This window comes from Podarcis erhardii (assembly GCF_964252035.2).
Source record: "Podarcis erhardii genome assembly, chromosome: 14".
NCBI classification, from domain to species: Eukaryota; Metazoa; Chordata; class Lepidosauria; order Squamata; family Lacertidae; genus Podarcis; species Podarcis erhardii.
This window is the reverse complement of record NC_138503.1, coordinates 44,249,297-44,265,326: the sequence shown is the minus strand read 5'-3', so window position 1 is coordinate 44,265,326 and position 16,030 is coordinate 44,249,297. Positions and strand designations below refer to the sequence as shown.

At 41.9% G+C, this 16,030-nt stretch overlaps 1 protein-coding gene across 1 annotated transcript in view; it reads right to left on the bottom strand.

The window, feature by feature from the left end:
* The window catches only part of CCZ1 (CCZ1 homolog, vacuolar protein trafficking and biogenesis associated), a 29,000-nt gene extending 16,576 nt beyond the window's left edge, over positions 1-12,424 (bottom strand). The window contains exons 1-7 of the mRNA XM_081839882.1: positions 12,184-12,424; positions 9,813-9,910; positions 9,060-9,153; positions 6,516-6,590; positions 5,685-5,732; positions 3,672-3,755; positions 1,671-1,846 (exon numbers count right to left, since the gene is read on the bottom strand). Coding sequence (XP_081696008.1) covers positions 1,671-1,846; positions 3,672-3,755; positions 5,685-5,732; positions 6,516-6,590; positions 9,060-9,153; positions 9,813-9,910; positions 12,184-12,282 — 674 coding nt within the window. The 5' untranslated portion in view covers positions 12,283-12,424. The remainder of the gene's footprint in view (positions 1-1,670; positions 1,847-3,671; positions 3,756-5,684; positions 5,733-6,515; positions 6,591-9,059; positions 9,154-9,812; positions 9,911-12,183) is intronic.
* Positions 12,425-16,030: the final 3,606 nt, after the last annotated feature.

Genomic DNA, 16,030 nt, shown 5'->3' with positions numbered 1-16,030 from the left:
CATAAAACTGCCACAGCCTGTGTCAAAACAAGCTTACATTTCTTGCCCAGCACTTTCTCCACTGATTAACAGCAGCTCTCCAAGGTCTCAGCCAAAGGATCTTTCCCAGTTCTGTGATCGTTTATCGAGAGATACAGCCTGACTGACTTTCTGAATGGAACTCACGGTGACCTGCCACTGAGCTACAGCCCAGCATCATTAATAAAATCAGGCTACACAGAAGACCCACAAGCTGGTAAAGGCAAAGCCTCACCATTCATAAGTCTTGTGTCTTATGTGCAGTATGAACACGACAGGTAAGATGTTAGCTGCCTAATGTAATTTGCAGGAACACCTAACACGTCCAAGCTTAGTGTAATGCTTTTGGATCCATGAATATAAACCAGAGAGTGAGCACTGGAATCTGCCAAATTGGGCAGAGTTCTGCAAAGCAGACTCATGCCTTTCTGTTCCAACGAACTTGAAAGTCATGGCTACATTTCCAGTTTCACTAAGCTTCCAAAATAAAGGAATGTCTCTGAATTATAAAGCACTACTTCATTTAATAACTAGCTTTGACACACAAGCACTGATAAAGTCTCAACCTTGGTTTATAAACAGATTATGGGTAGGCATATGACCTAGAAACTTGAAAAACAAACCTAGGCTTTGGTCCTAAGTTTCTGATGTGAGTCCAGGGCTTAGCTGACTCCCAATGGCAGGAGTTCTCATTCCCTATTTCTCACTGTAATGTACAAAGCATGCCCACACAATTTAGTTGCTCTGGTAAGTTTTTGAATGCATTCTATATTTCATTACTGTGGAGCTCCTAATATAAGCTTACTGTAAAAGGGAAGAAGTGAAAAAGGGAGAGGAAGAAAAACAAACCCAGGAAACCCTAATCTGATTTAATTATTTTATGCAGTCATACGTAGATTACTTCTTGTCTAGGCTTGAAGCACACATTAGTTCTTGACTCCTTAATCACTTTTGAATAGGAAACCCTTGAACTGCGACTCTCAAATGAAACTGGATGCTTGGTGCAGCTGTGCCGTGTCAATAAACACCCTGAAAAGAAACGCAGCTGAAGGGGAACTGCCAGGTTTAAGTTACAAGGATGCTGCAAACTGTAGACATTTCTTTGTTTCTTTTTAAAATGCAACATTTCATATCCATGAAGTCATGGTGGCAAAAGAGAGCTGTGGATTACTGGAAAACATGCCGCCGTTCCAATTTTCGGGTTCCTTTATTTATTTACACACCTTCATATCTTTTACTTCAAAATTAAAAGAGTCTGAAGAATGATATTTTTAGTGCCTCAAGGGACTAATTATTAACAAGATACTCAGAGATTGAGGATGATATCCCATGTTAGTCGTACTCAGAGAAGACCCATTGAAATCAATGAACTTTTTTTTTAAAACTTCAGTGCAAGCATGACTAAGGCTGGACAAGTGTTTAGTAGAAGCCACATTTTCCCTTCCTCCTCTACACTACTGATTTCAACGTGGAACAGTTGATGTCAAAGCCTCCTGGACTGCTTTGGACTGATTTTACTACAGAAATCTGCAACGTATCGCTAATAAGGAGATAAACAATGAGATACAAAGTATTGGATATACAAAACTAGGTGCCTTTGAGGGGGCTGGATTTGAGGCATTGCCCTGGCATCCATTCACTCAGGTACCTACCAGATGAGCTGATCATTGTAGAGAAAGGCAGTATATTTGACTATGCTCAAACTTTCTTCCATCTTATTGATGAATGACTGGATTTTCAAGTAAGTCATTTTATCCAATGGGAAGAAGCTGATCCCACAAAAAACATCCAGCAGGTCACATGACTGTAAATGAAGTGTTTGCAAGTACTGAAGAATAAACATAGAAAAACTGTATTAATGACTGCCTTTGTTTAAAAACAGTGGCATGAAAGACATGACAAACACAATCTGGCACAAGTCTCAGGCTCATGCCCTCTCTCCTGTTTAGATGCAAGGTGAGGATATTGAAAGCTTCCATTTCTGCTGTGTTCTAGGCAGAAGTTACCCACTTTCACCCAAACCTCATTAATAAGTCAGGATGCAAGCTATGATTTGTTGTTACATCTAAACCAAATAGCCCAGCGATGGAGTTTCTTTCCAAATGTTGTTGGACTCCAACTAAGCCCACTTAGGAGTTTGTAACAGGAATTACAAAGAAAGCCAATATAAACTGTTGTTCAAACAAAACAAAAAAACAAGGAATGATGGGAGTCCAACATCTGGCGTGCCAGAGGTTCCCCACCTGCAATAGCCAATCCTAACTGCAAGTTCATGACCAACACCAGTGTACTTTTCACATCTGTGTGACAACATCTCACTGACTTATACTACAAACATTGGAAAAAGTATTTTGGACTCTCAGAAATATGAAGCCCACCTTTTTCTAGGACACCAGTGGGCAAGTTCCTGGGAGGCATGTCTGGGTACTGTATTTCTCTACAGTGAAAACATTAATCAGCAGCTAACAATGCAATACAGTGGTACCTCGGGTTACAGACGCTTCAGGTTATAGACTCCGATAACCCAGAAATATTACCTCGGGTAATATTCAGGATGAGAACAGAAATTGCATGCTGGCGAGACAGTGGCAGCAGAAGGCCCCATTAGCTAAAGTGGTGCTTCAGGTTAAGAATAGTTTCAGGTTAAGAACAGACCTCCAGAACAAATTAAGTTCTTAACCCGAGGTACCACTGTAAAGGCATGGGTCAAGGCAGTGTGGCACTTATTAAAAGTAATAAATATTATTATTATTATTATTATTTTAAAAAGGCAGTGTGGCACTTGATACCACTGTGTTGCTTCTTTGTCACCCGGCTGGAAGCAGACGGCAGGAGAGGCAACTGGCCATTGCAGAATAGAAGCCTCAGAGGACAGCTAGCCGGATAAAAGAAGCACTTCTGGAGTACAGGAAACTGGTCACAAAAGGAAGAAGGTGGACAGAGGAGAGCTGGAAATTAAGAGGAACAAAAAGGAATACAGGAAAATTGCCCTTGCCTCAGAGGAGGCAAAGACAAGAGGTGAAGGGAACAGTAAGAGGAGAAACTAGAGTTGTGGAGCCTGCTGGGGAGTCATGTGAAATGAAAGAAAATGCATTCAGGAGTAATAGGAACTACTACAATACAGAAAACTGTAGTATAGCATCCTGTAAGGAAAGGACTGCCCAAGCTCTGAGAGTAGCTTATGAATTAAGGGAGACTGGGGCTCTGCATATTTTATGGAACTTAATAAGGGGGCAAGATCCTAAGAACAGGATCATGCAGGTCTGCTACATCACTCAAATTTAACTGCTACGTTCTAGCAGTTATCATTTGGCTAAAAATAAAGCTGATCCCCACTAGTCTTTAGTCATATTCACATTTTAAGTACTACAAACAAAACACATTTTTAGCATCACTCATGAAAGCAACAGACTTACAGCTCGCACCCAGTTGCAAGTGGGTGAAAAGGTTTCAGAAGTGCAAGCAGGTTTCTTAAAAATTATAAAATTATGTTGGAGGATGCACACAATTTTTTTTAAAAAAAGATTTTACAGCAAGGCATGTCTGCTTTCAGAGCATTCTACACCCAAGACAACACGGATCATCAGGCCACCAGAGCTGAACAAGCTGCCAAATTCTAACACTCTATTGCTGCTTTGATAATAAAAACTTACCCGATGGAAGAATTTCTCTAGTCTGTCTTTTAGTACTCTTACACCTCCATCTTCCATGGCTTTTCGGAATGTTCCATTAAAAAGCTAAGGATTATTGGGGGGCGGGAGGGAATAATTGAGAGTATTGAGTCATTACAAGCACATACACTAATCAAGATATAATCAAATGACAAAGGAAGTAGAAGTGCTAATCCAGTTCCCTAATTTTAGATGCTTTAGGAGCAATAAATTTGCATTGCACTTATTCACATACAGAAAAATTGTGATTAAGGTGAAGCACCAGATTTCTGCAATATCCTCCCCATTTCCTGCACACACCTTAACCAGCATATTGTGCAAATTATGCAAATAGCAACCACTACCTGTTAAGTTGTGGGTGAACATATCAGACGACACAGCGATTCTTCAAACAGCTCTTGTTTATTCACAGGTCAGAACAGAACTGAACTGAACTGAAGGGTTCAGTCAGCCTGCTTATATAGAGCTCCAGTACAATGTTACTGTAACAACTTTCTAAAACTATCCAATCACTGAATGTCACTTTCGATCCTTCATTTGCATAACTATCTACAGTATCCCCCTGCTGGCCCAAGGTAAGAACTTCAGTACATAACACTACCTATGTAGGTTTGTGAGAGACGAGTTTACATGACTTGAGCCAAGACAGACATGTATTTGCTCAACTAGCAGGCTGGTTTGCAAGGCAAGCTAAACTTTGGCAGCTTTGAATGAATTTGCAAACTATGGTTTGCCACAAACCAGGGAGGGAGAATCACAGAAATCACAGGAGTTGAAAGGTCCTTAAATGCTTATCCACACAGTGCCAAACAATGGTCCAAAACAGGATCCAAAGAACACTGCATCTGGTGCTGCACACCTTTTTAGTTTTGTGCAGAAGCACATGGCAAGCTATTTTTTTAAACAGAAAAGACTTTCCAAAGTGTTTTGGCATGCGAAGATGTCTTCACTTCAAGGAATGAAATCCGACTGGGCACGCCCAAATGTTTTTGCACATTGAAATTATCTCTCCATGTGTCAACACTGTCTCATAGGGTTAGCAATTTTTTGAAAAGGGGAAAAATGCCCATTACACATTATAAAGTCAATGCTGTATCCAGCCAATAATCAGCTAATTGCAACAGTCCTTTGCCAAAACAGAAGTAGGAATTTGATTACAGATAGGTAGCCGTGTTGGTCTGCCATAGTCAAAACAAAATTAAAAAATTCCTTCCAGTAGCACCTTAAAGACCAACTAAGTTAGTTCTTGGTATGAGCTTTCGTGTGCATGCACACTTCTTCAGATACACACTGTGTATCTGAAGAAGTGTGCATGCACACGAAAGCTCATACCAAGAACTAACTTAGTTGGTCTTTAAGGTGCTACTGGAAGGAATTTTTTTATTTTGTTAGGAATTTGATGTTCACAGAAAATGTCAATGTTGCTGCCATTTTGAAGAAACTGAGATACCCCACCTAGCCTGTTACTTTGAGTGGGACCATCTGGCATCTCTCTTCCCAGAACTGTTTCCTGCAGAGGCCATAATACCTGAATTTGCTCCCTACCCCTTTCCCCTTCTCTTAACTTCTCTATCAGACTGTAAGCCACTATTTTAAATTACAAGCAACTCCCAATTTACACGGGGGTTACGTTCCAAGGCACCATGCATTTAAGTGAAATTGGGTATATTTGAATCACCACTGAAAAAGCCTGCAAATACCCTTTTTGTGACGTTTTTGGGTCACTTCCGGGTTTGGCATGGTCGAGCAGGTATCGGATGTGCCTAAAACAGTTGCTCTCTTTATTAATTTCCATGAGTACAATTGTCAGAAAGGTGGCTTATGAACGTAGTAAATAAAGTGTTCAGCATCGAAGAGATGCTTCTGCGACCCAAACTTTGGAAAAGAATGGCACTCCATGAATCAAAGAGTATGATCGGGTTCTGCTATGGAGGTGAGAAGACAGCTTCTCACACCCCAGCATGAAAACTGACAAAAATCATAGATCGAACTTACCTTGTACATGTTATAACACTGCTGTAACACTGAGCTATACACTTTGTCCTGTAAGATAGCCAGAATCAAAGAGTTACTACAAGAAGAATCCTATGAGGTCATCATTTAAAAGGTTAACTTTGCTTTTCTCTGTCGAGGCATCAAGAAAAACAGTGCTGCAGCATTGATAACATCAGATCCAAGAAATAATAATAATAATTAATAATTAATAATAATAATAATAATAATAATAATAATAATATATTTAGATCCCACCCTTCCCAGCCAAAGCTGGGCTCAGAAAACATATAGCAGTTGAAGAAATGCTGCACAAAGTTCATAGCCATTGCTGAGAGATCCTTATCTGAGGTTAGCTCATATTTTCCCAGCAGCAGGTATGCTGCGTGTGGATCACTGTTCAGGTGAGGTCCACCTGAGTCATATTCTGGGCAAAGGGCACAAATACTCTAACTTTGCCATTGGCATCTGTATACGTCTCTAGAGACAATGGAGTGCACCTGCAGGGGTGAAGTCAAACTGCTGGAGAATCACAGAGGATGCTGTGACTGCAGAGACCGGTAACTTCTAACTGCTGCTTCCTGCGCTGTTTTTGCTGCGTTAGCAGCAGCAAAGTGACCTCTCCAGGGCACAAGCCTGGGCATTGTGTGCAGAGACAAGAAGACCCCTCTCTCGGCCTTCCTGATGTGATCCAAAGAAAGCAGAGCAACACATAGGCACCAGCTTGGCTGCAGGAGTTGCTGGAAGGCGCCATCCAACCAGAGACCCAAATACGGCATACTGTGGACAGGTGGGGAAGGAGAAACAAAAAGCACAAGCGATGCTAATAATTACCAGTAACTCTTCTTCTTGATACTCAACAACCGGTTTACCATCTTTGTGTTTTTCTACTATGGGATTCCGTACAACCTTGAAAGTGGAACAAAACAGACGTTATTCATTGATTTAGAGTTGCTGGCTCAAGGTGATCAGCAATACATCAAAAGGAGAATCAAATACAAAAGGGAGACTAAATCTCTAACAGTGAAATCCTATGTATGCATCCTTGGGAGTCCTATTCAATGGCTTATACCTAGGAAAACATATGTTACCCGACACCAACTTATTCTTTTGAAGCCAAACTAATGAAGACCTCTCTGTCTAATTTATTCAAGTCTGTAGTGTATCTATTATATTTTTATTTATTTAATAAAATTTGTATCTCACTGAACTGTAAATAAAACCTCTAAACAGTTTACACAGAAGATACATTAGAATCGCCAATCAAAATCAGTGTTAAACGCAGGTTTCTAAAAGCAAAATGAATAAAATCAACTATTAAATTATGCATTCTAAAGTAAAGTTGCAGATTAAAATGCACATCAGCTTTACATGTCTGGGTAGGCTGGTCTAAACAGAAATATTTCAGCAGGTTCCAAAAACAATACAGTGAAGTCACCTGCCTGAGCAGTGAGCAGAGAGTTGCAGAACACAGGAGTTGCCACACTAAAAGACCGTTACAAGTGTGGAACAAACATCATGTGTCACTTGTATATCTGCTCAGTGGCTGAGCAGACATATATGAGGTAATACAATCCTTTAAGTAAACTGGTCCCAAGCTCTTATGGGCTTTGCATACTAACACCTTCAATTTGGGCCAGTAACAAATCAGCAGCCTCTGCAGCTCTCTGAGCGACTTGTGACACAGGTTGTCCATTTCTTTCCAAACTCAGTGTAAACTCAATTTAAAGTGCTGGTGTTAATTTTTAAAGCTCATAGTGCCTGTAACGGCCTAGAGCCAGGTTACCTCAAGGACCACCTTCCTTGAGAACCCAAAGACTGGCTTTATTGTCACCACAGGCACATGGTGTTTATGGTGGTGGCCTCATACTCTATTAAGAGAAGTCCGCTGGGCTCCCTCTCGTCTCACTTTTAAACAGGCTTTGGATACCTACTAGTTCAAAGCATTTTTAATGCCTGCTGCTCTATTTTTATTTGGTTATTTTATTTGGTTTTATCTGAATGCTGTGTCAATTTGAAGATCTCCTTATACTGGTCCACAACAGAAAGTGTCCTTTCCTACTGCATCACGGTGTGGTACGCTGGTTTGACATCAACTGATAGGAAGTGCCTACAGAGGGTGGTGAATACAGCACAAGATATTATAGGCTGTCCCGGGAATCCGCTGGATGAAATAGCGGAAGAAGGTTGCCTCAGGAGTGTGAGGAAAATTCTCAGGGATGATTCACACCCTGGCCGGCACTTTCTGGATCTCCTGCCCTTGGGCAGAAGATATAGAAGCATGATTAGTCGTGCCAACAGGGTAAAGAACAGCTTCTATCCATGGGCTGTTAGGCTGCTGCATGAAAAGATAACAACAGGGCAACTGACTTTTGGTGCGTGTGCGTCAGTAAATGAGGGGAATTAAGACTAAGAGAGCTGCGTGGGGGGTGCTCATGTAATCTCACTGTATACAAGTTGTAGAAGTGACAATAAAGTATTTCAAATTTCAATCGTTTTAATTGCATGGTTTTATTGTTTATTTTGATGTTTTACAATGCAGTCCTAGAGATCAGAAGAACTGAGATCAATAGAACCTACCCCAGGAAAGTGTAGAATATTAAAGCCTTAGTGTTGCAAATTGTAATTGATTTTGTTCTTTTTCTATTCCAAAGGGCCTTTTGAATATAACTATTTATAGAAAAGCATAAAATAATTATGCTGTTTCAAGTTCTTCCCTTCCACCACATAATCTCCAAAATACTACAGTATTTGAGGAGCATAATTTCATGTCATCTTTGAGAAGGTACTAGTGGCATGCAATGCTTAATATCTGAACACTGGAGATGTAGATTTAATCCTTGCTTAGCTATATGGTTCACAGGATAGCCTCTGGCTAATGCTGATGCTGGATTATGGTGCAAGGATACTTTCAGGGCCAGATCAAGACATTTTGCTGCCTGAGGTAGAGCAGCAAATGGTGTTCCCTGCATCTGCACCCCACTCACACTTCCCAAACCAATGAAAGTCAAGTTATTTTGGTACCGGAGATAATTATTCCACAAACAGCTCTCTTCCTCCTTGCCATTAAAAGTACAGTAAAAATACGTTAAATAATGAACAATCTACCAGCCTTTCATGACAACCCAAATTTGCTGCCGCACATTACCCAATGGTAGGGCTGCCCCAGCGGGAGCCATTTACAAATAAGCAATGAGAGGGGAAACACAAGCAAATTATGCTTCCCCTCTCCATTTTTCCATTCATGTCCAAAAGGGGAAGATGTGCTTTCTCCCAATGTAAAGTCAGAAGGCTCCTCTCCCCGCTTTAGAATACTCAAAGCAGCTTTGATAAATCCTAAATAAATGCTTAATAGAACAGTATCATGCATTTAGATACCATAACCATCCAGAAATTTTCTTCAGGTTCATTGAAGAACTGTCTATTTTTCTGGGTGTGTAGGGATTTTGCCGGTTTTGAAGGACTAAAGGTCCTAAAAGAGGAAAATATTACATGAATGAACACATTGGAGTGTTAACCCTTACCTGTTAACTAGGGATGCAACATAAAATTGACAAATTGATTTTAAAATAAATAATCTAAATATATACTCTAATTAACTGAACAGAAGACCTGTTGGTGACTCCTAAAACACATAGGTGCATCATCAAAGAACAATAAAGGCATGCTTCTTGTTTCAGAACTACTGTTTTGTCAATATGTAAGGATAATCTGTGTGACAACCAGTGTGGTTTATTGATTAGGGTGTGGACTAGGTCCAGGAAAACCCAGGTTCAAATTCCCACTCAGCCACAAGGCTTACTTAGGTTAGCCGTTCTCTCTCATGCGAATCTACCTCACAAGGTGAGGATAAAAAGCGGGTGGTGGGAACCAATTACGCCACCTTGAGTTCCTCGAAGGAAAGGCATGCTATAAAAGCAATAAAATAAAATAAAATAAAACTTACATGATTAATTGACTAAGATTTCTATAAATTGGCTGACAACCTACAACTAATAAAAGTATAATACCAGATTGCCTAGCAACATGCTTTTTAAAGCTTATTTGTAAATGCACCTAACACATTTTAGGTGCCTTATAAATAATTAAATCATAAATAAATGGGATAGGAAAAAATGTGGAACTTAGTACCTTGTGAACTGAACTATGGCTTCACATAAACCAACACTTCTAATTTTTTCATTCTTTTCAACTTCATTGGGGTAATAAAAAAGAATCTTCTTTTCTTCCTGAAGTTAGAAAAGTAAACAGCAACGATTAATACAAAATAACTATGTTCAAATAAAGTTATCTAAATTAAGTCCTGACACCTCACATTGTAATTGTAGTACGTATGCCTTTCATAGTAATACACTTTAAGGATTCAGCCAAATCCTTAAAAAACGCCTTTCTTCCAAATCCAGTGTGCATCTTACTTTGTTGTTTACTATAGTGCATCTATTAGAAACATTTTTTAAAACCCTGGGAATTTATAGATGCACATGTATAACATAGGTGAAGATGACAAGGAGCTATTTATTCAGGACAAAATTATCCAACTAGTATAGGTACATCCACAGTTGTCAAAGTGAAAGGAAACTTCCATGTGGAATGCCAATGCAATCTCTTTAGATACAAAAGCATCCCATTTTCGTGGCTGTCAGAAGGTCATGTGTACGACCATAGCTGTAAGAGTGGCCCTCTGTGTCAGCCCAATGGCCCATGTAGTCCAGCATCCTGTTCTCACAGTGGCCAACCAGATGCCTACAGAAAGCCTGTTAGCAGGACCTTTTGTACGTCTTTTAGATTCAAGGGAGGGTGACCTTTTTTATTCTACAGTGGACCCTCGAGTTACGTACCGCTCTGGAAATGCAACTTTCGGGTTGCAAACGCAGCAAACCTGGAAGTGTATACTGTACTTCTGGGTTTCACCGCGTGCATGCGCAAAAGCGCTCTGTGCGCCGCACGCATGTGCAGAAGCGCTCTGCGCACATGCGCAAAAGCACTCTATCGCGCTCCACGCATATGCAGAAGCGGTGCCTCCAGTTACAGACTTTTCAGGTTTAATTTGTATCCGGAGGGTCCACTGTATATAGATTGCCTAGAAAATTTAAGAAATAATAGTTAACTGCAACTACATCTAAGGATAGCTATCGTTCTATGCCATGGGAGGTTCATCTGGTCTCCTTGCTTTTCATTTTCCATTTTCCATTATCTGCTTAAGACAGTTTTGTTTAGCCCCCCCACTCCCCCCCCCGCTCATTCATCAATGCTTTTTAAAAAAATGATCTGCCCACTGTACTCTTTTATGACCATATTAAAGTTTTTTAAAAATGTAATTTGAATTTGTCTTATGAATTTATTCCCAGTCACCTAAGCACACTCTCTTAGAATGTAGGATATAAAACATCTTAAATAAATAATGCACAACACCACAAAGATCCCAGGTTTAAGTAAATGTTATACCTGGATCTTGTCCTACTGCCATCTCCACCCTACAATACAACCTAAAGTCTTGAAACCTGGTGATGCATTGGTTGCATTAGATAGGCTTGCATTAGAAATTAAACACATGCCATACACTTACAACACATTTAAAGGGCATTTGGAGACTATACTTTACCCTCCACAAATCTACAATTCCCTGCATCCTTGACAAACTACAGTTCCCAGAATCCTTTGAAGGGGGAATTCTCGAATTATTTGAATGTGATTAAAAGGTATGTGCGTGCATATGAGCATGCAGGCAGAGCAAATACATTTTAACTCATGTTCGGCGCTTAAAGAGGAAAATGTAGGCACTTTAACAACTGTTAAATAGCACCAATCAATTAATTAATTTACTTCCCTCTTGCGCCTAATCAAGGCCACTCTTTATTAAAAGTTTTCAAAAATGGTGTTTTGCACTGTTAAACTCTATGCTACGCCTGCAAGGAGGTTCTTTTTAAATGCGAGGATTCTTTTCCTTTTCTGAAAAATAAGAAAATTTAAAAAAACAACTCTGTAATATAAAAGATTTTAAAACGCTTTTCTGGTTTAAAAACAAAACAAAACATTATGATTCGACCTATTTGCCACGCAGCATGTCATTTTAGAGTCTTTGGGCTGAGAGACTCCTTCCTCGGATCTGCCCCCCCCCCCCGTCTACTCTAGTGTTCACTTGGCAGCTACGTCGTAGCTTCGCTGGTTTCCGACGTGACGTTTACCCGTGCGCTAAATATCGATCCGGGCTTAACTGCACGGAGCATCTGCGAAAACAAACCCCTTTGCATTTCCTTCCTGAGGCTGGCTTTGCAACTCCTTGCGTTGCTATCTTTGGAAAAGCCAATAAAAATCGATTTATTTATTTTTTTTAAAGGGAGAAACGAAGGAGAGTAAATGAGAGCCATAAAAGCGACGACCATAAGGACCCGCTTCGCCTCCCTCTTGGGAGCCTGTCACGCCCCCCCGTTTCGCAGCCTCGGCCCCTCGGACGGAAGGGCCGCTTTCTCCCTCCCCGCCACCTCCCAAGTCGCCCCCTTACCTCGCCTTCTTTGGGGCCCAGCCTGGGGTTGTAGATGAAGAAGCTGAGCAGGGCCGGCGCCAGCTGCTTCTCCTGCCCGGCTCCCCCGGACGCCGCCATCCTGGGCCTGAGGGGAGAGCCTCGCCTGCTGGGCCCGCCTGACTCCGACGCCGCCGCCGCCGACCATCGGAGGAGGAGGCGGGGGGGGGGGGAGCGGCTCTCAGGCGCCTGCCGCGGCCGGCCAAGGAGCTCCCCTCACGGGCACCGATCCGCGCCTCGCCGCCCCCGACACTTCCGCCGCTTCGTCCGCCCCGGAAGGGATGCGGCGCCGACCCGGGCCTGCTCCCTTCGCCTCCCGGTTCCCTCGCCGCGAGGGCCGCGGGGCGAAGAGGCCGAGAGGGCGGCCTTGAAGGGGGGTGGTGGTGGTCGGTGTCTCTGCCAAGGTCTGAGGCGCCCGAGAAGCGAGGAAGGAGGGGAGAAAGGCTTTCTCGTGCTTTTGTGCTTCTCCCTCCAAATTGCTTATTTTTATTTATTGAAATTATATGCCGCCCTATAACCGGGGGGGGGGGTGTCTCAATGTACTCAAGCACTAAACAGGTACCCAAGGAGCATAGCTGTCAACGTTTCCCTTTTTTTAAAAGGGAAATTCCCTTATTCCGAATAGGATTCCTCGCAAGAAAAGGGAAAAGTTGACAGCTATGCAAAAGAGAGGCACTCTGCACATGCTCAGAGGGACCCTGGTTAGTTGGTGTGGCCTAGGGTTGAGCTTTGCTTGGCTCAGGTTGCAATCCTAGCACACTTACTAATTATTATTATTTTAGTCATTTACGGGTTTTTAAACTTTTTTTTTTCCAGCACGCAAAAGTGGCAGCAAAACAAGCAAGAGGAAACGTACAGACATTTGCAGGTGTTTATCTCCCATAAATGTTTCCCAGCGAATGTGTAATTTCCGTTCCCCTCCACCTTTCATCAGAATGGGATTGTCATACCGGTTCAGTCTGATGATCGTTTGCTATGCATTATCAGCGCCTAGGATTTGGCCAGCAAACACCTCCCCACCCCCACCCCCTCAACAGTAAATCAGGTTCTTAATCATAAGACAAAAATGTTGTAAATCTGGTGCTGATACAAAGGGATTTTGTGCGCGGCTGATGTGTCCTTCTCAGCATCGGTTTAAAGACGGTGTTACTGTTGGTGCCCTTCGTAATGAAATGTTTCGCTGGACGTGCTAAGAACTGTGACTCCCTTTGGACCAGGGTCACTGCCAGCGACAGGAAAGTGGTAATGCTGCTTAAGATCTGGTCTTAGCAAAAATAAAAACCGGTTAAGTCTGACGCTATTGGAAGATGGTGCGCCCTGTGGCTAGAGGCACTTGAGGGTTTTGTATTTATGTGGAGGACAGCATGCCATGAGCAGACGGAAGCATGTAGCACCTTAGAACTAGGCCAAAAAGCCAAAATCTTTTGTTAGTACGCTCTGGAGGGGAAAGGAAAGAAAGGCTACAATCTTGCACCTATTTTTTAGGAAGTAACCCCATTAGACATTATTTCCATTGGAGAAATAGAAGGCGCTCTGATTCTTCGGATACCCTCTCCTCTTGAGTAGATACTTTCATGCCTTTTCTCTGTATTACAGTGGGAAAGTATATTCTACCCGGTTCTCTCTTCACCATCTCCAGAGGTCTCTCCTCAGAAACATTTATAATTATTATTATCATTTTTTCAATTTATATACTGCCATATACCTGTAGATCTCAGGGTGGTTCACAACTCAGGAGGGTTTTTCTTCTTCTCAGCAGCCACTTCCCTCTCTTTCCACTTCCCTAAAATTTTATTAATGCCAAATCACCTCAGCTGAAGTCTGTTAGTCCTCTGGAGTTTCAAGCCCTTGAAAAAGGCAAAGATCTCCTATGGGTCCCTTGGAAGCATTTCCTGCGTCTTAACTGCTGAGCAAAGTTCAGCAGTTGTGTCTGCAGCAACAGTCGCGACAGGAATCTTGTCTTGAAATAGAAACCAAAGAGGAACAATTGTAGGGAAGTTGCTGGGAAAAGGCGCAAGTAAAATTTTTAGAATGGGAACTTTCATAAGCACAAGCAAGAAATACAACCCTATGAGGTAAGTTGGATGTTCCTGTTGGGTTAGGGCAGGCTGAGATAGTGACTGACGCAATGTCACCCCATCAGCTTCACAGCCGAGCAGGAATTTGGGTTTAAGCACTTCCATCTCAGTGGCCCAAATGATATAGTTCAATGAACACTATTTATCTAGGATAACCCCTGATTTTTTTGCCCCCCTATAAGCCCTATAAGGGTTGGATGCTCCTCTCTATACAAGCATATTATAAAATATAATTTATCCATTTTATTTCTCAAAGTTATATACCGCCCTATACCCGCAGATCTCAAGGCAGTTCACAACACAAAACTGCAAGACAAAAATAATAATTAAAAAACAAACGAACCAATAATCATGTATAATGATAAAATAGAAAGCCCAACAAAAGCAATACAATTAAAGCAACTGGCTTATGGAAGAAAAGAAGTGCAAAAGCCAGCCGGCATAAAAAAAAATGTCTTCAAGAGACACCTAAAAAAAGTGAGGATGCCTGCTGCATCTCTGCAAGAAAAGTGTCCTGCAGCATGGGAACGGTGACACTAAATGCCCACTTCTAGTTGAGATTTCTTGGGCCTCTGTTACAATTTACAGTTGTGTGAGGGGGTGACTGTGCCTGCTGGCACTGCTTCTGCCATCATGTCCCTGCTGGTCCACACCTGGTGGTGAGGAATTTCTACAGGCGAGTTTGCTGTGCATACAAATGCTCCTCCTGAGATATGGAACCTCAATTGTATAAGAGTTTGCATCATAGGGGGACCCTATGTATGTAGAAGCAGAGACATCACCTTGCCAACAAAGGTCCGTATAGTTAAAGCCATGGTTTTCCCAGTAGTGATGTATGGAAGTGAGAGCTGGACCATAAAGAAGGCTGATTGCCGAAGAATTGATGCTTTTGAATTATGGTGCTGGAGGAGACTCTTGAGAGTCCCATGGACTGCAAGAAGATCAAACCTCTCCATTCTTAAGGAAATCAGCCCTGAGTGCTCACTGGAAGGACAGATTGTGAAGCTGAGGCTCCAGTACTTTGGCCACCTCATGAGAAGAGAAAACTCCCTGGAAAAGACCCTGATGTTGGGAAAGATGGAGGGCACAAGGAGAAGGGGACGACAGAGGACAAGATGGTTGGACAGTGTTCTCGAAGCTACAAACATGAGTCTGACCAAACTGCGGGAGGCAGTGGAAGACAGGAGTGCCTGGCGTGCTCTGGTCCATGGGGTCACGAAGAGTCGGACACAACTAAACGACTAAACAACAACATGTATGTAGAACAAGCTGCTCTTTAAAGTGCTCCCCATCAACAAAGGTTATAAGAGAGGAATGATTTTGAGCAGGAACAGAAACCGAGGTCCCCTTTAGAGGAGCAGTTAGGGCAACGGGGTGATTTAGGCAATAGTTATGGTAGAATGCCAGACACAGTTCTAGCCATGTATGTATCCTGTAATATGGTGTAAGATAAATTTTGTGGTTTAGGAACTGCACAGTAAGCACCAAGATAGAGGGCATTACGCCATGGTTAAAAAATAAAGTAAAATAAAATAAAGATGTCCTGGGATGACTCAGGCTTTTCATAAGCAGTTACTGTATAAACCATTACAAGATTAGGCAGATTACTGCAATGCTAGTGTACAAATTAACATTAGGAGGAAAGAATGATTGTGGTTCCAATTTCACCCCATCTTCTTAATTGTGTGCATAGTAACACCAAACCTTGACATTTGCAGAGCGATATTAGATAGTTCCCCTGTCTGAAATTT